At 46.1% G+C, this 17,500-nt stretch overlaps 1 protein-coding gene across 3 annotated transcripts in view; it reads right to left on the bottom strand.

Moving 5' to 3' along the window:
- Positions 1-17,500, bottom strand: part of LOC310788688 (RNA binding protein fox-1 homolog 3-like) — a gene marked incomplete at both ends in the record, with an annotated part of 173,482 nt that overhangs the window by 24,415 nt on the left and 131,567 nt on the right. For all 3 annotated transcript variants that reach the window (XM_083650229.1, XM_083650228.1, XM_083650227.1), the window contains 5 exons: positions 2,649-2,702; positions 2,816-2,876; positions 3,673-3,765; positions 9,748-9,801; positions 16,434-16,577. In XM_083650229.1, the coding sequence (XP_083506355.1) occupies positions 2,649-2,702; positions 2,816-2,876; positions 3,673-3,765; positions 9,748-9,801; positions 16,434-16,577 (406 nt within the window). The remainder of the gene's footprint in view (positions 1-2,648; positions 2,703-2,815; positions 2,877-3,672; positions 3,766-9,747; positions 9,802-16,433; positions 16,578-17,500) is intronic.

Raw genomic sequence — 17,500 nt, forward strand, 5'->3', positions numbered from 1 at the left:
GTGCCGGAATGTATATTGGTCCCAATAAAGCAGGGGAGGTGTTTTATATGTATGTGAGTCAGTGAAATGTGTGGCTAATTTGGAGGAGAATTTTCAGGATTTTTTTAAAAATATGGCACAAAAGTGTGTCTGACCACGGCGTAATGTGTATGTGGACATAGGGAAGTGTGTGTGTGTGTGTGTGTGTACATAATTATCAGGGGAAGATGTCGGAACCGAGGGAGCGGTGGGGGGGAGGGAGGAGGGGGAGGGAGGGGTCTGAGGGGTTGGAGATGAAATAAAAATGATAGATGAGTGCTTTCTGTCATGGACAGTTATTTAGAGGTTCGCCGTAAAGCTGTCCGGGGAATGAACAGATTTTAGTCTAATGAGCAGAAAGGAAAGCCGTTAAAGTGGCGCGATGTGCTCAGCACTTCTTCCAAATGAAATAGTACCATTTCCCCCTCATTAAAATGCAAAGGGTTCATATAACATACAGCAATAAAGCTGGCACGTCGAGGCAGAGAGGGAGAGATAGGGAAAACCCCTACTGAGCTCATCTCATTCCTCCATTACGGGGAGCAGAAGGAGTAGCGGCCTTCGACAGCGTAGGTGCCAACAATATCGCTCACTCAATCTCCCTTATTCGGTTAGCTCTGTAAAAGTCAATCTGCCGCACTTGGCAAATCCATCCACGGCAGCAGCCCCCCACAATCTGATAACAGTTGCAGGGGCGCCTGTGCTCTTGAAATCATTTTTTTTTTTTTCCCTCTTCTCTCCAGCTTTACAGTTGCACACCGAGCACAAACAATGGTGCCCGCGCTCCCTCAGAACACTCACACAGGCTGGGATCAGACACTGCTTATCTGAGATTCACTTTGATTTGAGAGGAATTTCATGTTCGCGCGGGTTCAGGACCCACCTGACGGGGGTAGAATTCACGGGTCAGATTGGGAGTGGGGCCTGTCTGATAGTGGCTGTGTGTGTCTGGAGGAGGTGGTGGTGGTGCATGTGGGTGGGTGGGTGGGTGGATGGTGGAGAGGGGGGGAGCAGCTGTAGTGTAGAGTTTCTGCTGTTGGTGGGGGGGGTGTTGTAGGGGAGACCGGGGTTGGTTGCCACGCTTTGGACTCGGGCGTGAATTGGTCGTGATCGTCACATTGTCATTCCTACATTAGAGGGAAGCCTGAGGTCTTAAAGGAACACTCCGCCCATTTTCAACCAGCTTTGTATCATTAGAACATCAGTAGTATATCAGAAAACTGTAAACGGTCATTTAATTTGACAGTTATTGAGTGTTAAAGTGTGGACCAGTGACATCACTGGTCCACACTAACTCAAATTAATAACTCATTAACTCAAATCAACTCTCAATAACTGTCAAACTATTCATCATTCATCTAGTTTGACAGTTATTGAGAGTTGATTTGATTTAATGAGTTATTAATTTGAGTTAGTGTGGACCAGTGATGTCACTGGTCCACACTTTAACACTCAATAACTGTCAAATTAAATGACAGACTTCAAAACCGTTTACAGTTTTCTGATATACTACTGATGTTCTAATGAAACAACGCTGGTTGAAAATGGGCGGAGTGTTCCTTTAAGGTTGAAATGGGTATCACTGTCATCCTTTTAACCTTCAGAGACACTCTGACACAGCCAATCCCAGGTTGGTTGTCACAATGTATATGGGGTATAATGTTGGTTGTCCCTATAGTTATTATAAATGGGGTTTCAGTCAAACAAAATGTGATTTAAATAAAAAACACAAATTTGTAACTTTTTTGTTTTTTAGGCTAGAGAAACCAAATAAGGGTTCAAATTAATAGAATCGCCATCTCTATAATACTCATCAAGGCCTTTTGTATTTGTCTATTTACCATACATGTAAACCAATGTCTGACAACCTTCCCCTTCTGACCGCTTGACAGAGGTTTTATGCTAGCTACAGTACCACGTCTTTAGCTGGCAGTTGAAAAGTAGACTAAAATTAAAGCTATTTTAAAGCTACCTTCCTCTTTTTAAGTGTTTGATTATGAAATCCCAAATAACCTACAAACTTGTATTACAAAAATAAAACAATTGACTCTGACCCATAAAAATTCCTCCTCACATCACGTTTTGTCTGTCTTCCACAAACTGGCCAGATATAAATGAGCATGACTTCACGCCAAACGTTTGATGTGAACATGATGAAACAGCGCCCTCTAGTTTGGCTGTTATAAGCACTGTGACAATCAACCCGTGAGACAACCAGCCCCCCACCAACAACCCACTCCCCTACTACTATATCAGTGGTTCTAAACGTGTGGTCCGGGGAGCACCAGGGGTCCTTGAGGGGGTTACAGGGGGTCCGCAGCAAACCGATTTATTGTTCAACTTCACCTGCCTTGAGAAAACTTTGGCACTATATAATGTAAATATAAAAATGATTGTTGATTGATTGATTGAGTGAGTGAGTGAGAAGAATGACTATTTTGATCATAGTGTCACTGTTATCTCTCTACCTACACTACAGATCGTCATGAAATTCTGGACAAAATCATATCTAACAACAATTTAAAAAGAAATCTCAGATTTGGGTGTGAGAGACACAAATTAGGGTCATTGATCTGAAAAAAGGTTGACAATCACAGCTATATACTGTACTATACTGCTGGCTCTCTTACCGGCATACAGTTCAGGACCATAGACAGCTCCTACCACTGGATTCAGCTTCCAGCCTGGTAAAGGAGACAGAACACAACACATCTTAGAGAGACTAGAATTTTAATAATATAATAATGATACTAATAATAATAAAAAAACATATGATATTGTTTTTTCAGGAACTTGCCATTCGTGTAAGGGTTGGCCACTTTTTTGTTTGTCATCACTCGTGCTGTTGCGTTGTTCACCTGTTCAAACCAACAAAACACAGAGCCAATGTTTACTGAACCTCACATAGAACACACTGTATGGTCGGGCCAACAGACCAGCAAGAAATTAAAGCCAAATTAATGAAAAAATAAAAAATATATAAAAAAAAGAAAGCTGAGATTATGCAAATAGGTTTGTAGTGCATTCCGCGAGATTGGCCTTGAATCACCTTTACATGAATTTATTCATCATTGCAATTTTCTTTCAGATGATTCAATTACTGTAAAGTGGGGGAAAGCATGCACCAATTACCTACGGATATGAAAGCAAACCAAAAAAAAAAAAAAAAAAACAGCAACCTCCAAAACCAGTAATTGGTTGGATAAACAAATGGATTTGAAAAGAAAAACACAGACAGTGCTTTGATTTTCTCCTATTGACCTGATGAGAATGACTGAGTAGGGGCTGGGGCTCATGGTAAACAAGAGCGGGATTAGAACAGGCAACACTAAACCATGCTAGAGCAGGCAACACTAAACGATGGTGACAGGGGAATGCGGGTCTTCTCAGATTTTGACAGGCTCCTGGGGGGGGGGGGGGGGGGGGGATGATAGCATGCATTCTCCATTGTCAGGTAATGATGGACAACTGGCACGTCCGGGTTCGACATGTTATGGATCCCACCTTTCTACTGACTAACATGTTACACACGCACCATTACGCATGCTACATGCTAATGCTAATGGGCGTGGTCTAGAGATGAGTGTGGTGAGAGCAGGGCGGCGTTTCGGCAGCAAGGCAAGAAAAAGGAAGGAAGGAGAAAGGAAAAAGCACCTCTATTTTGCGTCCCTCTACGATTGTACCGTTTAGTTTCTCCCGTGCACGATCGGCATCTGTGCTCGTTTCGAAAGTTACAAACCCAAAGCCCTGAGAGACAGTACCCAGGTTAGCCACCGGGAGAGAGGAAGAAGAGGGTGAGGATGGACACACAGAGAGAGAGAGAGAGAGAGAGAGAGAGAGAGAGGAAGGGAGGAGAGAAGTGGGTAAGGATGGACACACACACAAGAGAGAGAGAGAGAGAGAGAGAGAGAGAGAGAAAGGGGGGAAGGGAGGAGAGAAGGGAGAGAGAGCAGTGAGTAGACGACAGGAGCAGCAGCAGTAGGCAGAGTCTAGTTGTAAGCAGCCCAGATTAATTGGAGGCAGTTAGTGAGGCGTCAGGAAACAGCAAACAGAGAGATCCAAGGAGAAGAGGATAATGGTGACATGACCTCACACAACAACACTAACAAACCTGCCTGCTTTACCCAATTAAACAGCACAACACCCCGCGCGCCACAACACCCCGCGCGCCACGGGTGAACGTCAGGAAGCAATGGATGCGTAACACCGTGTTAGACGGCATAATAGACGCATAATTATCCACATCTTCTCCAGCGGCGCCCTCGCCCCGTAACACAGTCCGCCTTTGAAGATGTGGACGATATGCAAAAAGGGGGAAGGGGGGGAGAGAGAGAGAGAGAGAGAGAGTGTGTGTGTGTGTGTGTGTGTGTGTGTGTGAAAAAAAGAAAAAGATTAACTTGACTGTTGACTAGTTCTAATTGGTTGTACTAGCAGAGGGGGGGGGGGGGGGGGGGTATTTACTGTACACGGGGGCAAAACTGGCCTGGGTGTTTGTTGCACAGATCCCATATGATGAACCTTTACATAAGAAGTGAATGGTGTCATCATGGCAGATACAGTACAGATACAGTACAGATACAGTACAGATACAGTACACATACAGTACAGATACAGTACAGATACAGTACACATACAGTACAGATACAGTACAGATACAGTACAAGTACAGTACAGATACAGTACAGATACAGTACAAGTACAGTACAGATACAGTACAAGTACAGATACAGTACAGTACAGATACAGTACACATACAGTACAGATGCAGTACAGATACAGTACAGATACAGTACACATACAGTACAGATACAGTACAGATACAGTACACATACAGTACAGATACAGTACAGATACAGATACAGTACAGATACAGTACAGTACAGATACAGTACAGATACAGATACAGTACAGATACAGTACAGTACAGTACAGATACAGTACAGATACAGTACAGTACATATACAGTACAGATACAGTACAGATACAGTACAGTACAGTACAGATACAGTACAGATACAGTACAGTACATATACAGTACAGATACAGTACATATACAGTACAGATACAGTACAGTACATGTACAGATACAGTACAGTACAGATACAGTACATATACAGTACAGATACAGTACAGTACAGATACAGTACAGATACAGTACAGTACATATACAGTACAGATACAGTACAATACAGTACAGATACAGTACAGATACAGTACAGTACACATACAGTACAGTACAGATACAGTACAGATACAGTACAGTACAGATACAGTACAGATACAGTACAGATACAGTACAGATACAGTACACATACAGTACAGTACAGATACAGTACACATACAGTACAGTACAGATACAGTACAGTACAGCTACAGTACAGTACAGATACAGTACACATACAGTACAGTACAGATACAGTACAGTACAGTACAGATACAGTACAGCACAGATACAGTACACATACAGTACAGTACAGATACAGTACAGATACAGTACAGTACAGATACAGTACACATACAGTACAGTACAGATACAGTACAGATACAGTACAGTACAGTACAGATACAGTACAGTACAGTACAGATACAGTACAGTACAGATACAGCACAGATACAGTACAGTACAGATACAGTACACATACAGTACAGTACAGATACAGTACAGATACAGTACAGTACAGATACAGTACACATACAGTACAGTACAGTACAGATACAGTACAGATACAGTACAGTACAGATACAGTACAGATACAGATACAGTACAGATACAGTACACATACAGTACAGTACAGATACAGTACACATACAGTACAGTACAGTACACATACAGTACAGTACACGTACAGTACAGATACAGTACATATACAGTACAGCACAGATACAGTACAGTACAGATACAGCACAGATACAGTACAGTACAGATACAGCACAGATACAGTACAGATACAGTACAGTACACATACAGTACAGTACAGATACAGTACAGATACAGTACAGTACAGATACAGTACAGATACAGTACAGTACAGATACAGTACAGATACAGTACAGTACAGATACAGTACAGATACAGTACAGTACAGTACAGATACAGTACAGATACAGTACAATACAGTACAGTACAGATACAGTACAGATACAGTACAATACAGTACAGTACAGATACAGTACAGATACAGTACAGCTACAGTACAATACAGTACAGTACAGATACAGTACAGATACAGTACAATACAGTACAGTACAGATACAGTACAGATACAGCACAGATACAGTACAGTACAGATACAGTACAGTACAGATACAGTACAGATACAGTACAGATACAGTACAGTACAGATACAGTACAGATACAGTACAGTACAGATACAGTACAGTACAGTACAGATACAGTACAGATACAGTACAATACAGTACAGTACAGATACAGTACAGATACAGTACAATACAGTACAGTACAGATACAGTACAGATACAGTACAATACAGTACAGTACAGATACAGTACAGTACAGATACAGTACAGATACAGTACGATACAGTACAGTACAGATACAGTACAGATACAGTACAGTACAGTAAAGTACAGTACAGATACAGTACAGTACAGATACAGTATAGATACAGTACAGATACAGTACGATACAGTACAGTACAGTACAGTACAGATACAGTACAGATACAGTACGATACAGTACAGTACAGTACAGTACAGATACAGTACAGTACAGTAAAGTACAGTACAGATACAGTACAGATACAGTACAGTACAGATACAGTACGATACAGTAAAGTACAGTACAGTACAGATACAGTACGATATAGTAAAGTACAGATACAGTACGATACAGTACAGTACAGTACAGATACAGTACAGATACAGTACAGATACAGTAAAGTACAGATACAGTACGATACAGTAAAGTACAGTACAGTATGATACAGTACAGTACAGTACAGATACAGTACAGATACAGTACGATACAGTACAGTACAGTACAGTACAGATACAGTACAGATACAGTACAGATACAGTAAAGTACAGTACAGTACAGATACAGTACAGATACAGTACGATACAGTACAGTACAGTACAGATACAGTACAGTACAGTACACATACAGTACAGATACAGATACAGTACACATACAGTACAGTACAGTACAGTACAGATACAGTACAGAACACATACAGTACACATACAGTACAGATACAGATACAGTACACATACAGTACAGTACAGATACAGTACAGTACACATACAGTACAGATACAGATACAGTACACATACAGTACAGTACAGTACAGTACAGATACAGTACAGAACACATACAGTACACATACAGTACAGATACAGATACAGTACACATACAGATACAGTACAGTACAGTACAGATACAGTACAGATACAGTACAGTACAGATACAGTACAGATACAGTACAGTACAGATACAGTACAGATACAGTACAGTACAGATACAGTACAGTACAGTACAGTACAGATACAGTACAGATACAGTACAGATACAGTACAGATACAGATACAGTACAGTACAGATACAGTACAGATACAGATACAGTACAGTACAGATACAGTACAGTACAGATACAGTACAGATACAGTACAGTATACAGTACATTACAGTACAGTACAGCAGCATGGCATGCAATCCTCTCATAGAGAACGACGGGAGACGGAAATAAAAGTGAGGAGATGGACTTTAAACCCCAACCAAAATACACATGCACCTCTCTCATTTCCATTCTCATTCCCGTCGCCCAACCCTCCCCCCACCCCCCCCCCCCCCCCCCTCGCTAACTCTGTCTCCGTCCCTCCCCAGGGGGGTTTGTCACTTGCTTGAGTTATGTGGACTGGGATACTGGACCTGAGCTCCTAGCAGAAAAGCCTTAACATATGCTGGCCAAACAAGTCCCATTCCTTTGCTGCTATATATATACACATATGGAGGTAGTAGCCTATAGGCAGGGTGGGGGGGGGGAGAGGGAGGAGCATGGCCGGCGCTGGCTGATAATTGCTGGAGGATGTAATGCATGTGAGAGATGGCGAGCGGTGTGATCTTGTATGCATACACACAGGATCTCCGCAGCTTCTATTCCGAGCATAAATAACGCCGGAGCTGTCCTTGGGGGAAAGAGAGATAAAGAAATAAATTCAAAAAAGGGAATTGAGGGCAAAATTAATCCTTTGGACATTTCACCCGACTATGCTTGCCCCCTCTATCTTTTTTTATCATGCACAAATAATTAGCTTACACGGGGAGGGGGGGGGGGGGCGGGGTGGAGAGTGGAGACGCCATTTTTCAAAGGAGACAAACATATTGAATGCAAATTGCCAAAGCTTCATAGAAAATAGATTGTTTATTAATGGCCTGGTAGGTTCATTATATAGCGCGGCGCAGGGTGTGCGCGCGGGAGAGAGAGAGAGAGAGAGAGAGAGAGGCATCATGGGTAATGGCTTTGTAGGGCACAAACAATAAATGCTTGTTACGGCGGAGGAGGCAGGTTTATCCGGTGCTCAATCTTGTCTGGCTGAGGGGGGGCTGCAGCGCGGGGCGGCACAGCCTGGCTCCCTGCATACCTATATAAGATCCCAAACTACTCCCAGGTAGGAGCAGGGAATCAATAGTATTCATGCCTCAGCAGCCAGCAGCCAGGGAGGCTGTCGGCTTTATGAATGGAAGGCTCTGGAGCTTGCTACACTCTATTAAAGAAGCAGCTGGATGGGGAAGCCTTGCACTGGATACGCCGAGCGCTTTGCAGATAGATGCTGCAGTTAACACGGTGCTGCTGTGGATCTGTTTCTGCTGATTTCTCCCTATTATTCGTCGAGGAATTCGGTTTTTTTCCCCCCCCCCCACCTGGATTGATACGCGTATACGCGTACGATCAGACACAGCGTCGTATAGCGTCTTATTGTAATGAATAGATTGTTTAGGATGATGCTTCTGATTTAAATCCATTCTCTTTGCTGTGGAATGACTCCCAACTAGTCGTGATTGGCGCACCCCTCGCTGGCTACATGTGCGTGTTTGTGTACAGCTACGGTTAAGCTTATGGTTGTTTTTAAGGTCATAATAATATGATAAATAAATAAAATCAGTTTGGATTTGGGCATTCCAACGACATGTGATCGCTTCCCGATGCGTTCATCTTCCCATTGGTCCGTTGCTGCGTCCCATGTGACGCACACGCAGCATTAGTCTTTCAAATTAATTCAATAAATACCCTTCTAACTGTAACTAAAGTGCATTTTGCCAAACATGACGGAGGACATTATTCTTCTCCTGCACCATTTTGAAAAACAAAATCATAAAAAGGCGGAATAATATAGGAGCTTTTTAATCAGCTTCAAAGTGGGGCCGTGGGTCCCTAAACGCACCGTTTCAATTCCATAAGCTGGAGGACCTGCTGGATTAAGTGAATTGTGAAACAGCTCAATCATCAATTGATTGACAGGGCTAATGATTCACAACTTGGGTTAGAGCTACAATAACAACAACAATACAGAGAGAGAGAGGGAGAGCGAGAGACACAGACACACACAGAGAGAGAGCGAGAGAGAGAGGCGTGGTACACTATGCGGCTCTCTCCAGGCCCGGGCTTAGAGACCACTACTCGCAGCCAATGTACACACAGCACTAATGCCATCATTAGGAAACAGAGGAAGTACATGGTAATGAAGCAGCTGGCGTTCTAGTTCACTTACCTTGGATCCTCGCTCGTTAAAGATAATCTCCACATCTAAAATCTTTCCAAATTGCTGCAGAGAGGAGAGAGGAGAGGAGAGGAGAGGAGAGGAGAGAGGAGAGGAGAGGAGAGAGCAGAGAGGAGAGAGAGGGGCAGAGATAAAGTTAGGAGAAGCCTCACTGACTGTGTGAATTCATGAGGACGACGAGGACGACGAGCCGGGGAGAGAGAGAGAGAAAAACCATTAAGGCAATATGGAAATGTTACTTTTGTGAGGAAACGCTGGTCAATTTGCATTTGTTAGCTCGGCAAACAGTTTTCCGAAGGGCTCTGCTTGCTTTAAGCATCCAACGCGGCAACTGTTTTGAGGCCATTTTGAAATTTTTGCCATTTCATCAATACTACATAATGAAATGAGTTCCGTAATATCTCTCCAAAATATCTGTGTACAAACGCACAGCGGGGCTTTTTAAATGAGGGAAGAAGGAAACAGTATCAGATGATGTTTTGAGGTTGTGTTGTGATGCGGATCCCCCCTGTTCACCCCCCCCAACCGCCCCCACCTGCTTAAGCTCCCGGGGAAAAGTCACTTCTTTAAATCCCCCCCTAGCAGATAACTGGGCTCTGGCTTGTGGAGAGGCTGGCAGGGTTTCTACTGAACAGGTGGATCAGCTCTCTCTATCTAACCATCTATCCATTATTTACCTGACTCTCTCTCTCTCTCTCTCTCTCTCTCTCTCTCTCTCTGTCTCTCTCTCTCTGGGTCTCTTGCCCATTCTCTTACCCCGATCGCCCGCTCTTTGTTTGTGCGCTTTCGCAGGACTTAGAGAGTGGGGGGGGGGGGGGGGGCGGTCCCAAGGGGTTAACGCGCTCAAGCCTTTCGATTTAACAGGCTCGCCTTCGGATCATTAGAAACCAGAGGAATGAAAGCAAAGCGTAAGTTCCCCCTAATGAGTGGAGTGAGAGCGACTTTTAATTGCTGTCTACAATGGCCGTATTATTTCATTAAAAGTAATTACCCTGTCAAGCGGTCCGCGTCGCCTTCATTTGGGCACAACAGGGAAGAAATGGGCCTTCATTCCATGTGGTCCATCACGCTCAATGGGAATGGATGGATCGTTTGACTGAGACACTAATAGGGGTTAGGAGGAGGCGGCTATTATCTGACTGCTGCGCTGGCCGCGGCTCGCTAGCCGGAGCGAGGCGCTGGAGTGGGTTTGAGGAGGAGAGAGAGAGGGGTTTATGGGATGGCAAAAAAAAAAAAAAAAGCATACGGCCGCTCGCTCGCACTCGAAAGGGTCAAGTAGCGACCTCGCCACGCCGAGTTAACAAAAGGCGGCGCTATTTGATGACCACCTCCATTCCGGCGAGCTGCATGGCCTCTCCTGTACGCTGCGATGCTCCGCTCTTCTTCAAAAGAGATTCCATAGACCCGTCTACGTATGGCCATCAGCTCCATTGATTCGAATGGGAAGCGCTCAAAAGTGCGAGGCTCGATCACACACACACACGCACACACACACACGCACACGTACACACACACAGGCATTTATATCCCAGCTTGATGCCCCCTTCCTCGCCTGAGATGACAATGCTTTCCCCACGCAATGTGCAGCTGCTAATTGTTTTAACCGAGCGTAATGGGCTTGTGGCGTCGATTAATTAGTTTCAGAGGAAGTCGTCTTTGTGGATTTCCACATGGCACTGGGGACTGCTCGCTGCTCACCAGTGATCTCAGACACTTCCATCCCCACCCACCCACTCACACACACACGCACGCACACACACACACACACACACACACACACACACACAGACACAGACACGCACACGTACGCACACACACACACACACACACACACGCACGCACTCACACACACACACACACACACGCGGGCAGAGAAACAGCTGCATCAGCAGCACCGATAAACAATAGCATCAATGGGCGGGGTCTCGGGAGAGAGGGAGGGACTGACGTCATGGGAGATGCTGCAGCTATATGAGCACGCATGGCCAAGTGTAAAGAAGAAAACACTATTGAAATATCAATATGGAAAGGAGGGGAGGCATGCAGTGGAGCGGGGAAACTCATAAGCGCTACTTAATACTGTACGAATCTGCCGTCAACACATTTCCCCTCTCCGTCTTTCTCTGTCAGACACACAGGCTCCCAATTAAGACACTACTGCATTTCCTCCACTCCTCCAATCCTCCTGATGTGAACGCGCCAAACGCCGCATGTGTCGCTGCCTTTGATTGGTTTAAAACCAATGTTTTTCATATGAAGGACGCCTGATTTAGTCCACATTAGGGCCATCATGGACCACCCCATTAGATGTGATTTTGTCTCATGGACCCACATCTGTGAATCCTTTTATTGTTTGAGATTATGTTGTCCAGAAATGTCTGTCTGACTGTTTGTATTGTACTTAGAGATTATGTCTGTCTGTCTGTCTGTCTGTCTGTCTGTCTGTCTGTCTGTCTGTCTGTCTGTCTGACTGTCTGTCTGTCTGTCTGTATTGTAGGTAGAGATTATGTCTGTCTGTCTGTCTGTCTGTCTGTCTGTCTGTCTGTCTGTCTGACTGTCTGTCTGTTTGTCTGTCTGACTGTCTGTCTGTCTGTATTGTAGGTAGAGATTATGTCTGTCTGTCTGTCTGTCTGTCTGACTGACTGTCTGTCTGTATTGTAGGTAGAGATTATGTCTGTCTGTCTGTCTGTCTGTCTGTCTGACTGTCTGTCTGTCTGTATTGTAGGTAGAGATTATGTCTGTCTGTCTGTCTGTCTGACTGACTGTCTGTATTGTAGGTAGCAGCAAAACTATCATCAAAACAGTCATTCTTCTACTTTCTCAAGTAGACCCTTTTCACGGTGGCCATTTTGTGTCGAAAAGGCAGGGTAAACACAGGTGCAAGCAAAACACTAATGAGGGTTTTCAACTTCCATGATTGCAAGTTGGAAACCCTCATAAGTGTTTTGCTCGCACCTGTGTTTACCCTGCCTTTTCGACACAAAATGGCCCCCGTGAAAAGGGTCTATTGTGCTCACTTCTTATAAATGGAATGATGCTCAGGTTGAACAATTCATCAATTTGCTGGGGACCCCCCTGGAACCCCCTCAAGGACCACCGATGGTCCACCGGACCCCATATTGAGGACCGCTGGCTTAAACACCTTTCAGCTCTTTACGCACCTACAATTATCATCATGCTACAGCAGCACGATGTGTTGAAACAGCAGCGGGCTGGCGTAGCGCATCAGCTGCAGCCGCGGCGCTCGGTGTGACAGCAGGGTGGGGGTGGATGGGTGGGTGGGGGTGGATGGATGGATGGGTGGGGGCAGAGGTCTTGATTGCTGTGGGGAATGCTGTGAGAGTCCTTCCATGCGCCGTAGCGGGAGAGAGAGGAGTGCTGCTGAGAGAACCCAGTCACACACACAAAAAACGAGGGCACCCTGAAGCAGCGCAGCGTGGGCCCGGCACACACTGTTTTCATTCCCCCGCACACTCAGAGATCACAGGTTCTAATTAGCGATGAAGGTCCGCTGTGGTCGTCTTAATGAGCCCTTCATTCAGAGCCTCGTTAAAGGCTTGCAGGCTTCTCCACACACTCTTAACCCAGCGGTGGGCGGGGCGGCTCTCAGTGCCCCTCCTCTCCTTCATTTTAGGGTGCTGCCTCACCGGAATTCTTTCTGCCGGTGGTCAAGCTCCCACGCTAACTGTATGTCTCCCAGTCGCCAGAGAGAGAGAGAGAGAGAGAGAGAGAGAGAGAGAGAGAGAGAGAGAGAGAGAGAGAGGAAGGCCTTGCATGGATCAGATGGAGCTCCCCGAGGAGGAGGAGGAGAGGGGGGACGGCGCTTGGTTCTGCTACAGGGGCCTCCTTCCTCTACCAGGCCCGTGCAGCACCACCACCACCACCTCCACCACCACCTCCACAGCGCCTGACTGACGCGCCTCTCCTGCTCCCCCCCCCCCCCCCCCCCCGCCCGCCTCCCTCTGCCTTCCTGGCCGCGCGGCTGTGGGTCTCGCTCATGCGTAACGGTAATGGCGTATTGAGCCGCTGGCGCTCCAGAAGCCATTAGAGAGCTGGAGGGATGAGGCTCTGCACACACACTGATCACACAAAGGCCCATTGTGGAGTGCCATGTCAAGGGGTGGAGTGTCCTGGCTGTAGCTCCTCGCCAAAGCTCTGCCCCCGAGACCATCAATCCCTCGCAATCCTGTCCCACGCCAAGCGCCGGGAGGGAGGGGGCCATATGACGGGAGGGAGGGGGCCATGTGACGGGAGGGGGCCATGTGACGGGAGGGAGGGGGCCATGTGACGGGAGGGAGGGGGCCATGTGACGGGAGGGAGGGGGCCATGTGACGGGAAGGAGGGGGCCATGTGATGGGAAGGAATGGGCAACATGGTGGGTGAGGAGGGGGGGGGGGGTGATTGAGGGGAAGGCAGGGGGTGATTGAGGGGGAGGGGGTAGGCCGCGATCAATTTGCACTGTATATCTGCACAGCCACACAAAGCCACCGAGCTAATTACTGAGGCGATTTGGATTCCACACGACCTGCACCAGAGCGGGGAACAATACAGCCACCAATCAGACAGAAAGAGAGAGAGAGGCACACACAGAGAGAGAGAGAGGGCGGCCATGTTGTCCGCAATTTAGAAAGCCGCAGAGAGCGAGGGCTCGCCTGTAATTAATATCATCAGCTCCGTGTTGTCTTCATAACAATTAGAATTAACGCCTCCGCTTCCTAATGGTCCAATTAACATTTAAACTTGTTTCTTTTTTGGCAGTTCTCCTGATTCAGATCTATTATCATTATTGGATCGAGGATGTTTGGTTCAATTCTTATTGAGGTTTTTTTGTGAGACACCCCCGGTGGAGAGCTGCTGGACTGTTAGCTTTATAATTGGGCAAAGAGAGAGAGGGAGAGCGAGAGAGCGAGCTAGCGAGAGAGAGAGAGAGAGAGAGAGAGAGAGAGATAGAGAGACATCTAATTAGGAGCTACAGTATACTAATATGCAATGTTTTTCCAAGTGTGTGTGCAGGTTTCCCCTACCATTGAATAGGTGTGGTCTCCCTGCCTTAAAGGCCCATTATGTAACTTTTGGGAAGAAATTAATGTGCACAAAGTGCTTTTTTATTACCAATGAGTAAATGCTCCAGACAGTTACTTAAAAAATGACACCAGTCCCGCCTCTCTGCGTGCAGCCGTTCTTATGCCGTGCTGAATTCTATCAGACTTCGGCTCCTCTCGCTCCGAGGTTCCGCGCAAAATTGGGCGGATGTGACGTCTGCGCGCTCCCGAGCCTGCCTCTCAGCTAGAAGAATCTGACGGCTAGCGTTAAGTTAAGAAACTGAGTCCGCTAACGTCAGCAAACGATCCACAACAACACAGACTCCACTCAAAAGAAAAGAAAAGTTTTATCTAGTGAAGCCCGTCTAGACAAACAGCAGCAATGTGACCAACGTCGGGGCGAACTAACGTTCGAGTCGGGGCTGTGTTTTGGGTTCATGCGGGACCTTTTATTAGCGTGTTGTATTAGCTAACGTTAGCTTGTAGCTTGTTGTGTTAGTTGCTGTTTACCATGAAACTTTACGGCAGAAGACCTGATACCTCTGTGTTGTTACCAGAATAAACGACTGGTTGGAGCAAAAAGTGACGTACAAAATTACTGACACATATATTGACTTGTGATAGTCAGATTAGATGACGCTAACATTATTACATAACGTTAGCTTGCTTGATACCGTGGCTATATAAAGATAACATAGCTAATTGATTTACCAGCTAGAAGCCCCGCTAATTCATCCAATACAGTCTTGTGTGGATAATGTAACCGTCACAAACGTTACTATCGTTATGCTTCTGGAAAATAGTTTGTTGGCAGTAACAGATCAAGCCCCCAGGGGAAGCAGGCCCCTCCTGGCTCATAATAACGTTGTAGCGTTGATGCGATCCACTTCCCCGCAGCCAACACAAGCCAAAGCACGACCAAACATGCCACAATAATGTCCGCTAAATCGTCCAGAATCCTTCCCGTCCATTCCAGGGCTTATTGCCATTTGCAAGTGACTTTTATCAGCTAACGTTACGAAGCAACCAACACCGGTCTATGCTGTCAGCCTGTCTCACTGTGTTGTCTGGCCAGGCAGCTGCTGGGCTCATGCCAGCGCAAACACAGGCTGCCTGCAGTTACTCTAACGGCCACCGGTGTCAGTAAGAGTCACACGTTACACAATGGGTCTTTAGAGGGCCACTTTGCTGATTTTCAATCAGCTTTGTATCATTACATGACATCATTATGACATCATCTGTATCATTACATGACATCATTATGACATCATCTGGAGCAGTTTTGCCAGCAAATGAACGGGGCAGATCTCGGTGCAGGCTACATGGAGGGAAGTTAAACATTGTTCATTTGCATATATACTGCTGATTTTGTAATGATACAAAGCTGATTGAAAATCAACAAAGTGGCTCTTTAAGGAGCTGCTAAGCCACATTAATTAAATAATCTTACTGGTCTGGGTTTCAGAGAGTTTTAGTTTCCCACCATGTTCTAAATGTTGTTTCAGAGGCTGTTCCACCCTGACAAGAATCAAAGTCTGGGGGCAACAATGATGTTTGTGTGTTTGTGTTTGTGTGTTTGTGTGTGTGTTGTTGTGTACCATTGTCTTGCCACCAAGACTGGAGAGAGGGACTCACCCCAAACATTTGCCTCAGGTCGGGGTCCCGGAAGCGAAAGGGGATGTTGGAGACGTGTAACCTCTTGGGCTGCTGCTTCTCCGAAGAGTCTGAGTGCTGGAGCTGGAGCTGCTGAGAGACCTCTGTTTGCGTCACGTCATCTGTCTGCCGGAGGGAAACAAACACAAGCTGCTCATTAGTTCCTACAGTATACTGTACCTCCCGGGCCCGAGCTAGTGGAGGAGGAGGGGGGGGGGGGGGTGCAGGCGGGGTGCAGGGGCAGGGTGTGGGGGCGGTGGGGGGGGGGGGACTGGGGGGGGGTAGACCACCTGACTAACTTACTCAGCGTCAGCCATTTTTCAATCCGGCGAGAAAGCCGGAGCGATAAACAGCCGATGAATGATAGTTTGAAAGCGGAGGTCGTGCATTACAAACCCACTTATTAATCTCTTGCACTTAGGCTCTTGAGCAACAGGGAAGATTGAAGGCGCTGACAGAAAGGCGTGGATATAGATCCCACAGAGCCCTGACACGTCCAGACTAAAGACACATTATTGGTGACGTGTGCACACAGCCATCAGAGTGCCCCTCTGCTCTGCTCTGCGCCGGCTCCTTCCATCATTATGCTGAACGCTACGCTGACATTTCTATATAAATGACGTGTCTTGATGTCAATGACAAACTCCACTTGTTTGGCTCTCTGACACCCGTGATGGATTTCACCGTGGCCGCTGGCGCGCTTGTCTGTTTCAGACCAACCTTGTTTTGGCGAGAGAGATTTTTTTTTCTCTTCCCGGCGTTTCGTCTCGGGCCAAAACTTCGCCGGGCGACAGTGCGGTTTATCCTCTCAATGAAAACATCATTACGGGGGATGATGAGTGTCCGAAACAGCAGCCAATAATTAAAACATATTTACACAAATATGCAAAGAGATGACATGCGGAAACAGAGACGGAGAGAGTGAGAGAGAAAGAGAGAGACACAGAGAGAGAGAGAAAGAAAGAGAGAGAGAGAGAGAGAGAGAGAGAGAGAGTGGAAGTGGCAGATATTGAGTACAGAAGCTGTTTGAATGTGATATGTAAACTGCT

This window comes from Poromitra crassiceps (genome assembly GCF_964638095.1).
Source record: "Poromitra crassiceps genome assembly, chromosome: 13".
Classification (NCBI taxonomy): Eukaryota; Metazoa; Chordata; class Actinopteri; order Beryciformes; family Melamphaidae; genus Poromitra; species Poromitra crassiceps.